This window comes from Tachysurus vachellii, chromosome 5, assembly GCF_030014155.1.
Source record: "Tachysurus vachellii isolate PV-2020 chromosome 5, HZAU_Pvac_v1, whole genome shotgun sequence".
Taxonomy (NCBI): domain Eukaryota; kingdom Metazoa; phylum Chordata; class Actinopteri; order Siluriformes; family Bagridae; genus Tachysurus; species Tachysurus vachellii.
Genome location: NC_083464.1, coordinates 3,327,343 through 3,341,611, shown reverse-complemented (window position 1 = coordinate 3,341,611; position 14,269 = coordinate 3,327,343). Strand labels below are relative to the sequence as shown.

General features: G+C 42.5%; 1 protein-coding gene across 1 annotated transcript in view; it reads left to right on the top strand.

Annotated features, from left to right (window-relative positions):
- Positions 1-1,290: 1,290 nt before the first annotated feature.
- The window catches only part of LOC132845239 (dipeptidyl aminopeptidase-like protein 6), a 51,139-nt gene continuing 38,160 nt past the window's right edge, over positions 1,291-14,269 (top strand). Inside the window, exon 1 of the mRNA XM_060869157.1 lies at positions 1,291-1,527. Within this exon, the coding sequence (XP_060725140.1) occupies positions 1,471-1,527 (57 nt within the window). The 5' untranslated portion in view covers positions 1,291-1,470. The remainder of the gene's footprint in view (positions 1,528-14,269) is intronic.

Sequence of the window (14,269 nt, the reverse complement as noted above, 5' to 3'; positions counted from 1 at the left end):
CAAGATCACGTCACAACAAGAGGCATTTTGAGACATATCTGTGCTGATAAGATAACATTTTATTTGACATAATAAATATAAAGAAAGAAAAAAATAAGCAATAAATAATAAAGAAATAAATAAAAATAACTAATACTGGTTCACTAGGCCATAGACTATGAGTAGGTTTGTTGAAGGTATCCAGGTCCATATGTTAAACATCGGATTTACTTTGGATGCATAAGCTGTTGCTATAGAAACGATAGCGTATTACAGCTAGATTTATATAAACCTGCGCTGTTGTCAGGAAACTAATCAACAACTTCTGACCAATCAGAGTCCAGAATCCAACAGTGTATGTTTAAAAAAATCCCTTTGTATCCAGCTTATTAAATGAGGCTCTATATGTGTAGCGTAATGTCAGATTCACGCTGGACGCACAAGTGCAGTGCAACGTCGAGGGTTTTGTTAAGAAATCGCAGCTCGTCCTCAGTCCATTCACACCAGATTTGTTTTAGCTGAGCTTCTGGGTGAGCTCCTGGCACCAGAAGATGAACTGATTAGATTTAGGATTTGATCCAAAACAGGGTCAAGGTCACTGCAAGGTCAAATGTCAGAATAAGATGGAAAAGACATCCTGGTATCTGTGTGGAGTTCTGCTTTATATCTGATTGTAGAATCTGAACACATCCAGTGATTTTATTCCACTTTACGTTACAATGGTCACAATGACATTCTCTCTCTCCCTCTCTCTCTCTCTCTCTCTCTCTGTCTCTGTTTCTCTCCATCTCCCCCCTCTGTCTCTCTCTCTCCCTCTCTCTCTCTGTTTCTCCCCCCCTCTCTCTCTCCCTCTCTCTCTCTCATTGTCTCTCTGTCTCTCTCTCTCCGTCTCTTTCTCTCCGTCTCTTTCTCTCTCTCTCTCTCTCTCTCTCTCTCTCTCTCTCTCTCTCTCTCTCTCTCTCTCTCTCTCTCTCTCTCACACACACACACACACACACTCACACACACATTTCCCAACCCCAGCTCCCAGGTCTTTCTATTATCATGTCTGTGTCATCACATGATCTCTTCATCATGCTGCGTTGTTTAAAATCTGGCAAAACAAAAAAAAATACTGGTTGAGATGGTCGTTCGTCTTGGCTTTTACTCTGATTAGGACACGGATCACATGTGTGTTTGTGTGTGTCTGTGAGTGTGTGTGTATATGTGTGTGTCCACCCCTCCTCTCTCTCTCTCTCTCTCTCTCTCTCTCTCTCTCTCTCTTACACACACACACACACACACATTCTCTGTGATTCAGAGTGAGTGAGCATCGGTGCTCTCGTCGCCTGCTGTGCCTCTCGCGCTCATTTCTGCACGACTGCACGTGTGTGTGGGTTCTTTTCTACATATGCTTCATGTGTGTGTGTTGGTGAGGTAGCTACTGCGGTGGTGCTTTCAGCACCGTCAGTGTTTTTCCTCGTGTGTCAGTGTCACTGAGTGAAGCCCATCATGACTACGGTGAAGGAGTCGAGCACTCCACTGAAGGCAGCTCCGCACCAAGAACAGGTAGAACCACTCATTTCTCTCTATTCGCGTGTCTCTACACACTTTACACACACACACACACACGCTCGTGAACTCAGAGTGCTCGCAGAGCTTTAACGGGCACAGCGTTCACACTACACATGGAAGAGTTTATTTAACACTGTATATCACTGTTTCTCAACACTACAATATTAATTATTAAAGATTGAGTTAAATAGACGCATAAAGGAACATTTCAAGACTCAGCAATTTAGAATTTTTGTTCTTAAACGTATGAAAAACCTTGCTGTTGTTCAGCAGCTTGAGGTTTTTACCCGTAAACCACTGAGGCTTCTATAGCAGGTCCTCTGTTGTTAATAATAATAATAATAATAAAAATAATATGGGGGCACGGTGGCTTAGTGGTTAGCACGTTTGCCTCACACCTCCAGGGTTGGGGGTTCGATTCCCACCTCCACCTTGTGTGTGTGGAGTTTGCATGTTCTCCCCGTGCCTCGGGGGTTTCCTCCGGGTACTCCGTTTTTCTCCCCCAGTCCAAAGACATGCATGGTAGGTTGATTGGCATCTCTGGAAAATTGTCCCTAGTGTGTGATTGTGTGAGTGAATGAGAGTGTGTGTGTGTGCCCTGTGATGGGTTGGCACTCCGTCCAGGGTGTATCCTGCCTTGATGCCCGATGACGCCTGAGATTGTCACAGGCTCCCCGTGACCCGAGGTAGTTCGGATAAGCGGTAGAAAATGAGTGAGTGAGTGAGTGAGTAATAATAATAATAGTTATATTTATATAGCACTTTAGTGGTCCTTTACAATTTTGAGAAAACAAGCTCTCTTGCACTCTAAACCTCATAAAGGGGTTCACTTATATAATACAGTATGATTTTATGTTATTAATGTTATATAATCATCTCCTTACAGGAAACGTCACCTTATAAACACACTGTATTAAAATCGTAAGCTGAATGAGCTGCTGCTATAAAAACATCTTCTGACCAATCAGAGTCCAGAGTTCAGCATCATTGTGTTTTTGTTTTTAATAATGCTATAATCCTTATTAAACGGTGCCGACTATACTTGTTTAAGATGCTGTTTAAGATGCCGTGTGTAAACTGGGTAATGGTCGATGCCATTACAATTGTGTTCCGTGTTCATTTGTGCGTTTGTTCATTTGTGCGTTTTTTTTTTTTTTTCTGCATTGATTCTTTGTCATGGACTTAGCTCCTTAATGAGGAAATTGGATTCTGCTGTGACTGAGATAATAATGAGAATGAGGAAATTGAGGCAGAAGGGCAGAGGTTATTCTCTCTCTCTCTCTCTCTCTCTCTCCCTCTCTCTCTCTCTCTCTCTCTAAAAAATAACTTAAACCCACTGTGGACTTTTCCTCACATCAAATAGAGGTTTTGTAGAAATGTAGCTGAATCAGATTCATTAGGAACTGCAAGCTGTTGTGATCCAGATGCAAACATCTGGCAGAGTAATATTTATATATATATAAATTTAGGTATATATATATAAATTTAAGTTTTCAGCAGCATTGAAACAGATTGTCCCGTAAACCTCAGAATCTCCTACATTTACAGATCTCCACTGGATCCTGTAGACTGGTTGTCTGTAAGACTTCAGTAGGTGAACTAATCAACATGTTGAATCTTATGCAGAAGCTTCCTCTGCTCCGTGTGAACACGTTACAGAAGGTGAAGTTTATTATAATGATATGCAAATTGACAAACACTAGGACACTATTTTAACTTTCTGGATAAACTTCACAAAGCTGATTCCAGCGAACAGGACTGAGGTTACAGAGCCTCCAAATAAGAGATAAAATGATGGATGGATAGATAGATAGATAGATGGATGGATGGATAGATGGATGGATGGACAGAGGGGAGGATAGATAGATAGATAGATAGATAGATAGATAGATAGATAGATAGATAGATAGATAGATAGATAGATAGATGGATAAATGGACGGATGTATAGATGGATGGACAGAGGGGAGGATAGGCAGATGGATAGATAGATTGGAAGATTGCAATAGATAAAACATTGTAAAATTGTAAAATGATAAAAAAAACATTCTGTTACTTTAATACAAACAAACATAAATACCAGACAGTAATGGCTTTATCCATAACCTGTGTGTTTAAGGCTCGAATGTGTAATGGTGTGTGTGTGTGTGTGTGTATGTGTGTGTGTATGTGTGTGTGTGCGCGTGTGTGTGCGTGTGTGTGTGTGTGTGCGTGTGTGTGTGTGTGTGTGTGTGTGTGTGTGTGTGTGTGTGTGTGTGTGTGTGTGTGTGTGTGTGTGTGTGTGTGTGTGTGTGTGTACGTGTGTGTGTGTGTGTGTAATGGTGTGTGTGTGTGTGTATGTGTGTGTGTGTGTGTGTGTGTATGTGTGTGTGCCTGTGTCTTTCATGTCAGCACAAGCCTGATCTTATGAGGTCATGTTCACACTCATGTTATGTTCTTTGATGTTCATTTGTCAACAAGTGAATTTTTATTTCTACAGAACTCCACATTGAATAATGAGATTAAATGTGTTAAGTAACCTCCTGTTACAAGGAGAAAGTCATAAATCAGCTTAGAGGTGTGAGTCATATAATGCAGAATATCGTGGGAAACGTTTGACGTTCGTTAAAAAATAATGTCTTAAACAAGGCTGCAGGTGTTTATGTCAAGTGACACAACGTGCATCCAGAAAGTGCTGTTCTTCACCTTTACCTTCACTTGAGTGATGTTACTAAGGCAAAATAATAATAATAAAAATAAAAACAGTAAATATATGAAGCTAGCACTTAACCTGGGGTTTAACCTATGATTCTAAAGTATGAAAACGCTTTGATTTTATCTGTTAATTATGAAAAGATAACGAGTCGGTTCTGAGTCAGTTCTAGGGCTGGGCGATACGGCTGAAAACTGTATCACAATATCAGTGTTTCGTATCGGACGATATCGATAATTATTGATATTTTTTTATGACCCATTTAAAATAAGGACCAGGAGAAAAATATATAACATTTAAACCTTTTTATTTTAAACTTAACCTTCCTCTGATCGTAATCCCCTCAGTTATTAAGACAGAAATGTCAACAAGCAGGAAAACTCAAATAATTATAATGTAAACATGAGTCTAAAGTCACAATGAACACTTAACAATGATCTCTTAAAATTTAAGGTGCAAAATGAAAGAAAATGTAAGAAATGCTTAATAAAGTGTAATAAAATAGTACAAACGGTCTTGCATAATATGCAGACGACATTGGTGTGACTACGGTCAGGCTTATAATATCCAAAAAACTGCCTTACTGGCGGGCTGAATTTCCGCGCTCGCTGAGGCTCATTTTCTGCTTATCAGTCGCCGGTTACTGAAGCACGAGACAACGATATGGCGCAACCAAACATGATACTGTTACATGATTGGCTGTTAGCGTTCCACCCCTGCGTTTCTAGGTTACTAGAGAGTGAGTGCCTTTGTGAACGCAACCAAACTTGCTTCGCAACCTCCGTTTTCTTCCGACGAAGAATAAAAAATATCGAGCGTTTTATAGAACACATTTTTTATTGATATCGATCACGTGTCTATCGCGATACATATCGTTATCGTTTTATCGCCCAGCCCTAGTCAGTTCTGAGGCTGTGTTGTCCTTGTGAGGATTGTTTGGCTTATAAATATTTTTTTCTTTTTTCTTTTTAAAGTATCAAATCTCTTAATTTCTCTCAATAAATAATAATAATAATAATAATAATAATAATAATAATAATAATAATAATAATAGTTATTATTACATTACACACATTATTATTATTATTATTATTATTATTATTATTATTATTATTATTATTATTATTATTATTGTTATTATTATTATTATAATTGGAAGATGGATGGATGGATGGATGGATGGATGGATAGATAGATAGATAGATAGATAGATAGATAGATAGATAGATAGATAGATAGATAGATAGAGTGAATGTATTTGAACTGAAAGTTCAATTAAAAAAAATATTTAACACAAATTCAAGTAAAAAGAAAATTTTACCAAATATAATGCTAACGAGTAAAAACTAAAAGTATGTGTGTTGCTCATTGAAGTGGAGAACAGAATCAGCCCTTGGGGGAAACACTACATTAATATTAATATATTCATACTGATAATAGATTAATACATTAATATTAATGTGAATGAATATTTTCATATCACCGTTTACTTTAATCTCTCTCTCACTCTCTTTTTCTTTTAGTGTCTTTATTAAAGTTCCTCACACATGCTCACAATGCTCTCACACATGCTCACAATGTTCTCACACATGCTCACAATGCTCTCACACATGCTCACAATGTTCTCACACATGCTCACAATGCTCTCACACATGCTCACAATGTTCTCACACTTGCTCACAATGTTCTCACACATGCTCACAATATTCTCACACATGCTCACAATGTTCTAGCATGTGCTCACAATGTTCTCACAAGTGCTTACAATGCTCTCACACATGCTGACAATGTTCTCACTCATGCTCGTAGTGTTCTTGTACATGTTCACAATGTTCTAGTACCTGCTCAAAATGTTCTCGCACATGTTCAGAAGTTACATCTATATTTACGCCCGGAGAGCTCCTTGTGTTCACAGTCGGTTCACTATCGTTCAAATGATTCAGAAACACCTGAGTGTATGACACGCTTCAGAGGTTAAAATATCTGGGCTAGAAAATGTGGCCTGAAGAATGGTGAATAAATGAAACACAGACATTGAGGTCTGAATGTATCTTCTCCTAGCTACACTCAGGTAGGAATAAAGCTCCTTATCACATTCTAATAGCTTTTGTTCTGGATGCTGTGAGGAAATTCAGACTCTCTGCAGATGTCAGCTACAGATTTCATGGCTTAAGTAAAATCACTGCAGTGTCTCTGTGGGTTCTGAATAAACACACAGTTCCTTCAAGTGGCTCCAGCAACTTCTGTGATATTCAGAAGAGCTTGAAATTTCTGCAGATGTTCCACAGTTTCGGGTCGGGACACATCATGTGACCATGTCATCACATTCAGGTCATTCTGCAACTGACCCTCTATCAGTGATGTAGACTGTATTTAACTGCATTAAAGTGTGTGTGTGTGTGTGTGTGTGTGTGCTTGTGTGCGAGCGTGTGTGTACACGTATGTATGAGTGTTTGTGTTTAATCTGCTGTATTTGAAGAAAGATCTCTAATTTCAGTCCAAAACAGTTCTGTGACATTTACTCCAGCTGGTGAATCCCAGGTAAAAAAAATCTTGAAGGATAAACTGTGTATACTATGGACTATAGATAGATAGACAGATAGGCAGATAAAAAGAGAGATTAGATAGACAGACAGACAACAAACAGAGAGTCTGACAGTGATAAGAGAAAGGTAGATAGATAGATAGATAGATAGATAGATAGATAGATAGATAGATAGATAGATAGATAGATAGATAGATAGATAGATAGATAAAAAGAGAGATTAGATAGACAGATAGACAACAAACAGAGAGTCTGACAGTGATAAGAGATAGATATATAAGATAGATAGATAGATTAGGTTAGATAGATAGATAGATAGATAGATAGATAGATAGATAGATTAGATAGATAGATAGATAGATAGATAGATAGATAGATAGATAGATAGATAGCCCTGAGTGTGGGGTTAAGACAGTTTATTGGTTCAGTCAGTGTAGATTAAAGCTGTAATGGACTTTTGATAGGAGATTTTCTGCTCTAATAGACACAATTCAACAAGTCAAGGTGTTGTGGTATTTGGATAGAAAGAGAGAGAGAGCGAGAGCGAGAGAGAGAGAGAGAGAGAGAGAGAGAGAGAGAATGAATTAGGGTTTAGATTAGATTTTTATTTAGTCCTGCTTCTCAGTCTGTATTAATGATTTTCCTCCACAAACTGTACTATCACTATGTATCACTGCGTTATAATCTACTACATCTTTTTACATGAAAACATCACTTTCTCACATCAAACCTCTTTGAAACTCTCACAGATTTCTGTAATAATCAATAGATCAAATTTTACTTGTTAGCTTGTACAGCACATTGTTAGCTACCAGACTGTATCAATGAAGAAAACAAGCGAACTTGGTCAAATATTAGCCAGGATTTGTTAGCAAATGATCTCCATTTACCTCAGAACTCTTCTTCAGATTAGTTAATGTTAATTCCTTCTCATGAGGTAAAAGTCTTTGCATAAAAGTCTCTCTCTCTCTCTCTCTCTCTCTCTCTCTCTCTCTCTCTCTCTCTCTCTCTCTCTCTCTCTGTCTCTCTCTCTCTCTCTCTGTCTCTCTCTCTGTCTCTCTCTCTCTCTCTCTCTCTCTCTCTCTCTCTCTCTCTCTCTCTCTCTCTCTCTCTCTCTCTCTCTCTCTCTCTCTCTCTCTCTCTCTGTCTCTCTCTCTCTCTCTCTCTGTCTCTCTCTCTCTCTCTCTCTCTCTCTCTCTCTCTCTCTCTCTCTCTCTCTCTCTCTCTCTCTCTCTCTCTCTCTGTCTCTCTCTCTCTCTCTCTCTCTCTCTCTCTCTCTCTCTGTCTCTCTCTCTCTCTCTGTCTCTCTCTCTCTCTCTGTCTCTCTCTCTCTCTCTCTCTCTCTCTCTCTCTCTCTCTCTCTCTCTCTCTCTCCCTCTGTCCCTCTGTCTCTCTCTCTCTCGCTCTCTCTGTCTCTCTCTCTTAGTCTTTCTTCAAGTCGGATTAAAAAGGGCAGCCGTTTTAATTCTTTGTCCCGCATTTCTCCGTTTTCTTTCTTTGTGCCGATTGCAAGGTAATAGACTGTCCAGAAATCCAGCTTTTACTTCCTCTTAAAGATGAAAGACGTCCATCTAAAGTCTGTCTCTTTTTTCTAAATGTAGGAGGTTTTTAAAGGCCTGCTGTCTGTATTTAATGCAGTCAGACAGTTGGATTTTAATGCGCTGCTTTCATGGAGATGTATTAGAGATGGTAATGAAGGCTTTGGATGGTCTCTCTCTCTCTCTCTCTCTCTCTCTCTCTCACACACACACACACACACACACACGTTTATAGTGATTTTTATAAAAGGACATCATTAAAACCTTGCTTTTTCTCTCATTCTCTCTCTACTTCTTTTCGAGGCTGTATTTCTGTATGCTGACCTCTGAGTGATCTGTGCTCCAGGTTCAGGTTCAGGTTCTTACCTTCTCTTTGTTTGTAGTTTTTAACAACGCCGTGCTGATTCAGTGACTATTCAGTACAGCAGTTTGATGGCTTGGAAACTCTTCTATGTTCATACAGGACTGAGGAAAATATAAGGGATGTCAGAAAACATATTCTGTTCATTTTGTCGTCATTATCTTGTGTGAGGAGGGTGTAAGTGGGGGGTTGTGGGGGGTTTCTGGCGGGTGCTTATATCCAGTGCAGTGACAATAGAAGTGTTCACACTGACTGGTGTCTATATAATTAATGATTTACCCAATTTTCCCAAATTTTAATTTCTCATTATTCAGCCAGTTACTGCCCCATAGTGATGCCCCTCAGGATGCATAAAGCTTTAGTGTAGCCGCGTTTCTGTGTTTGTGTTCAGGTGGAGTTCATGGTCTAGGTTGAGCTGGAGGCCGAGTTTGCTCCGAGCAGCTCGGTTGCCTCCTTCGAGCTTGTCTCTGACAAACTGACAGCCTGAGAACTTTGGGTCATTTTTGACCCCCAGCTCTGCTGCGTGAGCACTGATCTGCCTCCCCTGCTGTTTTAGTCCTGCTGTCGCTCTCTGTGGTGATAAATCCTGATGGTACACTTAAGGTCCTTAAGCTTTGCCCAGCTTCTTTTCAAATATCATAAATGTTGTGTATATCATTAAAGAAGAGATTTAAGAAGAACTAACATGTGATTATGCTTCATTAACTTCTCTCTTTCTGTCTGTCTCTGTGCCTGTATCTCCTTTTGTCTCTGTTTCTGTCTCTCTCTCTCTCCATCTGTCTCCCGTTCTCTCTGTCTGTCTGTCTGTCTGTCTGTCTTTGTAGCTCTCTTTCTGTCTGCCTTCATGTCAGTTTGTCTGTCTGGCTGTCTCTCTATCCACCTCTCTTTGTTGAGGATTGAAAAAGTTATGAAATGATGGTTTTATTTCTTTATGCCACAAAGACCTGAAATTTTAACAGTGGTGTGTAAACTTTCTGTGTCCAGTGTATACTAGAGTAATGATCATTTCTGCATTCTTATGGCTGTAGAAACCAGACAGCGGGCTGTATTTGGCTGCAGGCCTTGAGTTTGACGCCAGTGCTTTAGGCCTGAACATACTCCATGCATAGATTACAATTGTTTGACTTCCATGGACTATCTCACACTATTGTGGAGCATTGTATGGAGGCTTAGTTTACTCTGATGTACACATGACCGCTGGATGACAGCTGGACTCCATGAACAAACATGCTACAGGTCCAAGCCTCTGATTGTTCATTAGAAATGAGGCGTGTCCAAGCTAACTCATGTAGTTTTTGAGGAGCGGCTGTCAAAGGAGAACGATGCTCAACATAAAAAAAGAGTATTGGATCTTTATGGATGATGATAACAAATAAACCCAACAAAGTCTCTCTCTCTCTCTCTCTCTCTCTCTCTCTCTCTGCCACTGTCTGTTTTTCTGACACTCTTTCTGTCTGTCTGTCTGTCTGTCTGTCTGTCTGTCACTTTTTGTCTGTCTTTTTGTCTCTCTGTCTTTTTGTCTGTCTGCTTTTGTTTCTTTGTTTTATATGTTTTTTTATCTCTGTCTGTTTGTCTGTCTCTCTGTCTTTCTTTTTCTTTCTCTGACTGTCTGTTGTTTGTCTGTCTGTCTATCTCTCTGTTTGGTTTTCTCCGTCTGTCTATCTGTCAGTCAGTCTGTCTGTCTGTCTGTCTGTCTGTCTCTATCTGTTGTAGGGACTCAGACATGGAAAGAGGCAGACAGAGATGGGAGTTAGGTAAAAAACTCAGTGTTGAGGGTTTATTTGAACAAACTGGTGGTGTAGAGTGTGTGAGGGAGCGTGAAGGAAACGGTGCAGCTAAAAAAAAAGGTCCACTTGATCCTCAGAAGGTGGATTGGGGGAATGGGAAGATTTAGGCATCTAAAGCATAGAGGGAGAGAAGAATTTCAACCCAGGAGCGTAGCTCTTCTGGCAAATCTGTGGGGGAAAAGGGATGTAAAGACAGCACATTAGTAATCCCATCTTAAAAACTTTCTTACCTCCATCTATCTGCTGAGCCTGGCTCTCTGTTGTGTCTCCTAGCCAACATGCCACATAGGTGCTGCTGATTGGTTTCCGGCTTTCCGTGGGAATTCAGCTGCCCCGCATTGCACTCTGAATGAGCGGCGCTGCCTCTGGTGCTAAAGCTTTTTGGCGCGCTGTCAGTAGCACTGTCCACAGCACTGTCCGCAGCACTGTCTGTGGTGCTGTACCACCCCCTTTTCTCTCAGGTTTTAGCCTTACAGGGGTGAGGAGTGGTGTTTTGAGTGTGTCATAGGGCCCCCCCTAAGCTCCAAGCCACTGTTTGGCAGCAGTCGCCCCAAAGGGTGTTGCACCCTCAGAAACCGTCTGCATATCTGAATAAGTTATTCTCGGTGGAAGTGTATAGGGCCAGGAACTCCTTCACTTCTAACTCTTGAGACAAGACTTCGCCCAGTTCATTCTCAGAGGCATCAGTCTGCAGGGTGCAGGCGAGGCCGAAGTCAGGGTTCCTCAAGACGTGGTATGAGATAAGGGCATTCTTGTGCTTGAGGAATGCCCACTTGGTCTCGTCCGTCCACTGCACACGGTCCGGCTGGCCCTTCTTTATTAAATCTGAAAGGGGGGAGCTACAGAGGAGAAGATAGGGACAAATGTTCTGTAATAGGTCACCAAGCCCAGAAAGGCACATACCTGCTTTTTCATCGTGGGTCAGGGATAGTAATTGACTGCCTTGATCTTCTTCTCCTGTGGTTTCAGGAGGCCCCAGACGATGCAATAGCCCAGGTACTGTGCCTCGGACAGCCCCAGGTGGCATTTGCTGGGGTTAGCCTTCAGCCCGGCCTATCAGAGGGCCTCCAGAACCTCCCCCAGTTGGAACAAGTGGTCAGCCCATGTGGAGGACTGGATGAAGACATCATCCAAATAGGCTGCAGCGAAGGATCTGTGGGGGCGGAACTCCATGAGGCGCTGGAAGGTAGCCGGCACTCCATGTAGGCCAAAAGGATGAACCCGGTACTGCCACTGGCCATTGGCAGTGCTGAAGGCCGTTTTTGGCTTGGCATCCGGGGCTACCTGCCAATAGCCCTTGGTGAGATTGAGTGTAGAGATGAACCAGGCCTTTCCCAGGCACTCCACAAGGTCATCCACTCGGGGAAAGGGATAGCTGTCAAATTCCGAGATCTGGTTAAGCCTCCCTAAGTCATTACACAGGTGGATGCTCGTGTTGGGCTTGGGCACCACCACAATGGGGTTGGAACACAGGCTTGATAATTCCATCTGTTAGCATCCGTTCAACTTCTGCCGCTATAGCCTGACAGCAGGCTCCTGGGACCTGGTATGGCCGCTGTTGTACCACCATACCCAGCGACGTTTTGATCTCGTGATGCACCAGCTCTGTGATGTCCTGTCATTGGGCCGGTGCGAGATCCTCTTCCATCCTGACCAGGGCATGCTCTTGGGGATCCATTTTTTCAATAGATTAATATGATAAAGTTGTGTATCTGCATGCTACCTGGATGTTGCAGCTTGTATTTGACATGGCTTATTTGTTCATGGACTGTGTACGGGCCCTGCCACTTCACCAAGGAACTTGCAGGCAGCATTGGGGATGAGCAACATTACCTGATCTCCAGGCTGAAACTCCTGAGTCTGGGTGGGGCGATTGTAGGCTTGCTTTTGAGCATGTTGGGCCTTCTCTAGGTGCTTTTTTACAATTGGACCCACGCCGTCGATCCATGCCTGCATTTCCTGGAGTCAACGATGGAGCGGAAGGGGGATGGCTGTTCTTCCCAGGCTTATCGGGCCACATCCAACAGTCCTTGAGGTCGCCGCCCGAAGAGAAGCTCAAAGGGTGTGAACCCGGTGGATGCCTGGGGAGCCTCTCGGACAGCAAACAGGGTGTAGAGGCGGAGGAATTACCAGTTTCATTCCTCCTCTGGAGCATCCTCTTCAGCATCTGATTGAACCACTTCATGAGTCCATCAGTCTGTGGGTGGTAGATGGATGTCCTCAGCTGCTTAGTCTGCAAGAGATGACACAGATCCACCATTAGTTTGGACATGAAGGGTTTACCTTGGTTCGTTAGTACATCCTTGGAATCCCAACCCAGCTAAAGAGCGTGACAATGTCCCTGGCAATATTTTGGGAGGTGGCCTTCTGAAGTGGGACTGCCTCAGGGTATTGAGTGGCATAGTCCATGATTACGAGGATGTACTCGTCGCCCCAGACTGACTTTGCTAGATAGATGCAGATTCTCCCGATGATGGGAAGTTGGATGAGGGGAGTTTGATCCGGTTTCTGGGGGGACATCCGTTGGCATTTTTCACAGGCTCTGCAGAAGGCCAGGATCTCAGCATTCATGCTGGGCCAGGTAAATCCATCCCTCAGCTTCTCTGAGGTATTCCGGGGGCCTAAGTGTCCCCCCAGCGGGTGCGTGTGAGCCAGGTGCATAAGGCGGGGGGTGCGTCGCCGGGGGATTTCCAGGAACTCACAAGGCTCTCCTCTCTGCTCCATGTGGTGATACAGCAGTCCATTTCTTACTCCTCTCACCCTTCACCTGTTGGACCTGGCTCCAGCAGTGCTTCAAACGCTCATCCTCCTTTTGCTCCTTCCCAAAACTCCTGTCCTGGGTGGCTTGCTGAAACAGGGATGGCACTGGGTTAGACTGGGGCTGCTCGCCACTGTTTGTGGGCCTAGGGCAGAGGTGTGAGTCCTGGCTCAGTTGGTGCTGAACCGCCGCCTTTTCTCTCCGGTTGTAGCCTTATCAGGGGTGAGGAGCAGTATTTTGCATGCTCCGCCGTCACACTGTCTATTGTTTGTCTGACCGCTTTCTGCTATCTCTCCATCTTTTTGTCTGTCTGTCTGTTTGTGTCTTGTTTTCTGTCAGCTTATCTCACTGTCTGTCTGTCTGTCTCTAACTTTCTTTTCTCTCTCTCTCTCTCTCTCTCTCTCTCTCTCTCTCTCTCTCTCTCTCTCTCTGGTCTGTTATCTTTCTCCCCTCCATGTTTGTACAGGTGGTTGTATTACAGTGTGGTGTGTACATGCAGTGAGCTCTGGAGATCAGATAATGATCAGCTAATTACTCTGCCTTTATTCTTACACAAGTTTCCATCCACAAACATCAAACTGAGTCAAGACATATAAAAAAAATTTAAGCCTTATTGTATATAATATGTGTGTGTGTGTGTGTTGTTATTGAATTTGGACTTTTTAAGTTAGCTAAAAAATCATTCCACTTTGTAGTGTTCTGTCCATCAGCTCCAGTCCTGAGGTGTGTAATCTCTCTCTCTCTCTCTCTCTCTCTCTCTCTCTCTCTCTCTCTCTCTCTGTCTGTGTGTTTGTTTGTGTGTGTGGGTGTATGTGTGTGGGTGTATGTGTGTGGGTGTGTGTTTTAGTGTTTAGGTTATTATTTAAGTTTTATTAAAGGATCTCTGTATATGCCTTGACTTTCAGGAGCAATCTTCTGAACTGTAGATGCAGCACTGAAGTGCAACTGCTATTGCAAGGTCATCTACTAACCATATGTGTGTGTGTGTGTGTGTGTGTGTGTGTGTGTGTGTGTGTGTGTGTGTGTGTGCGCATGGAGGGATGTGAGCAGAGCAAA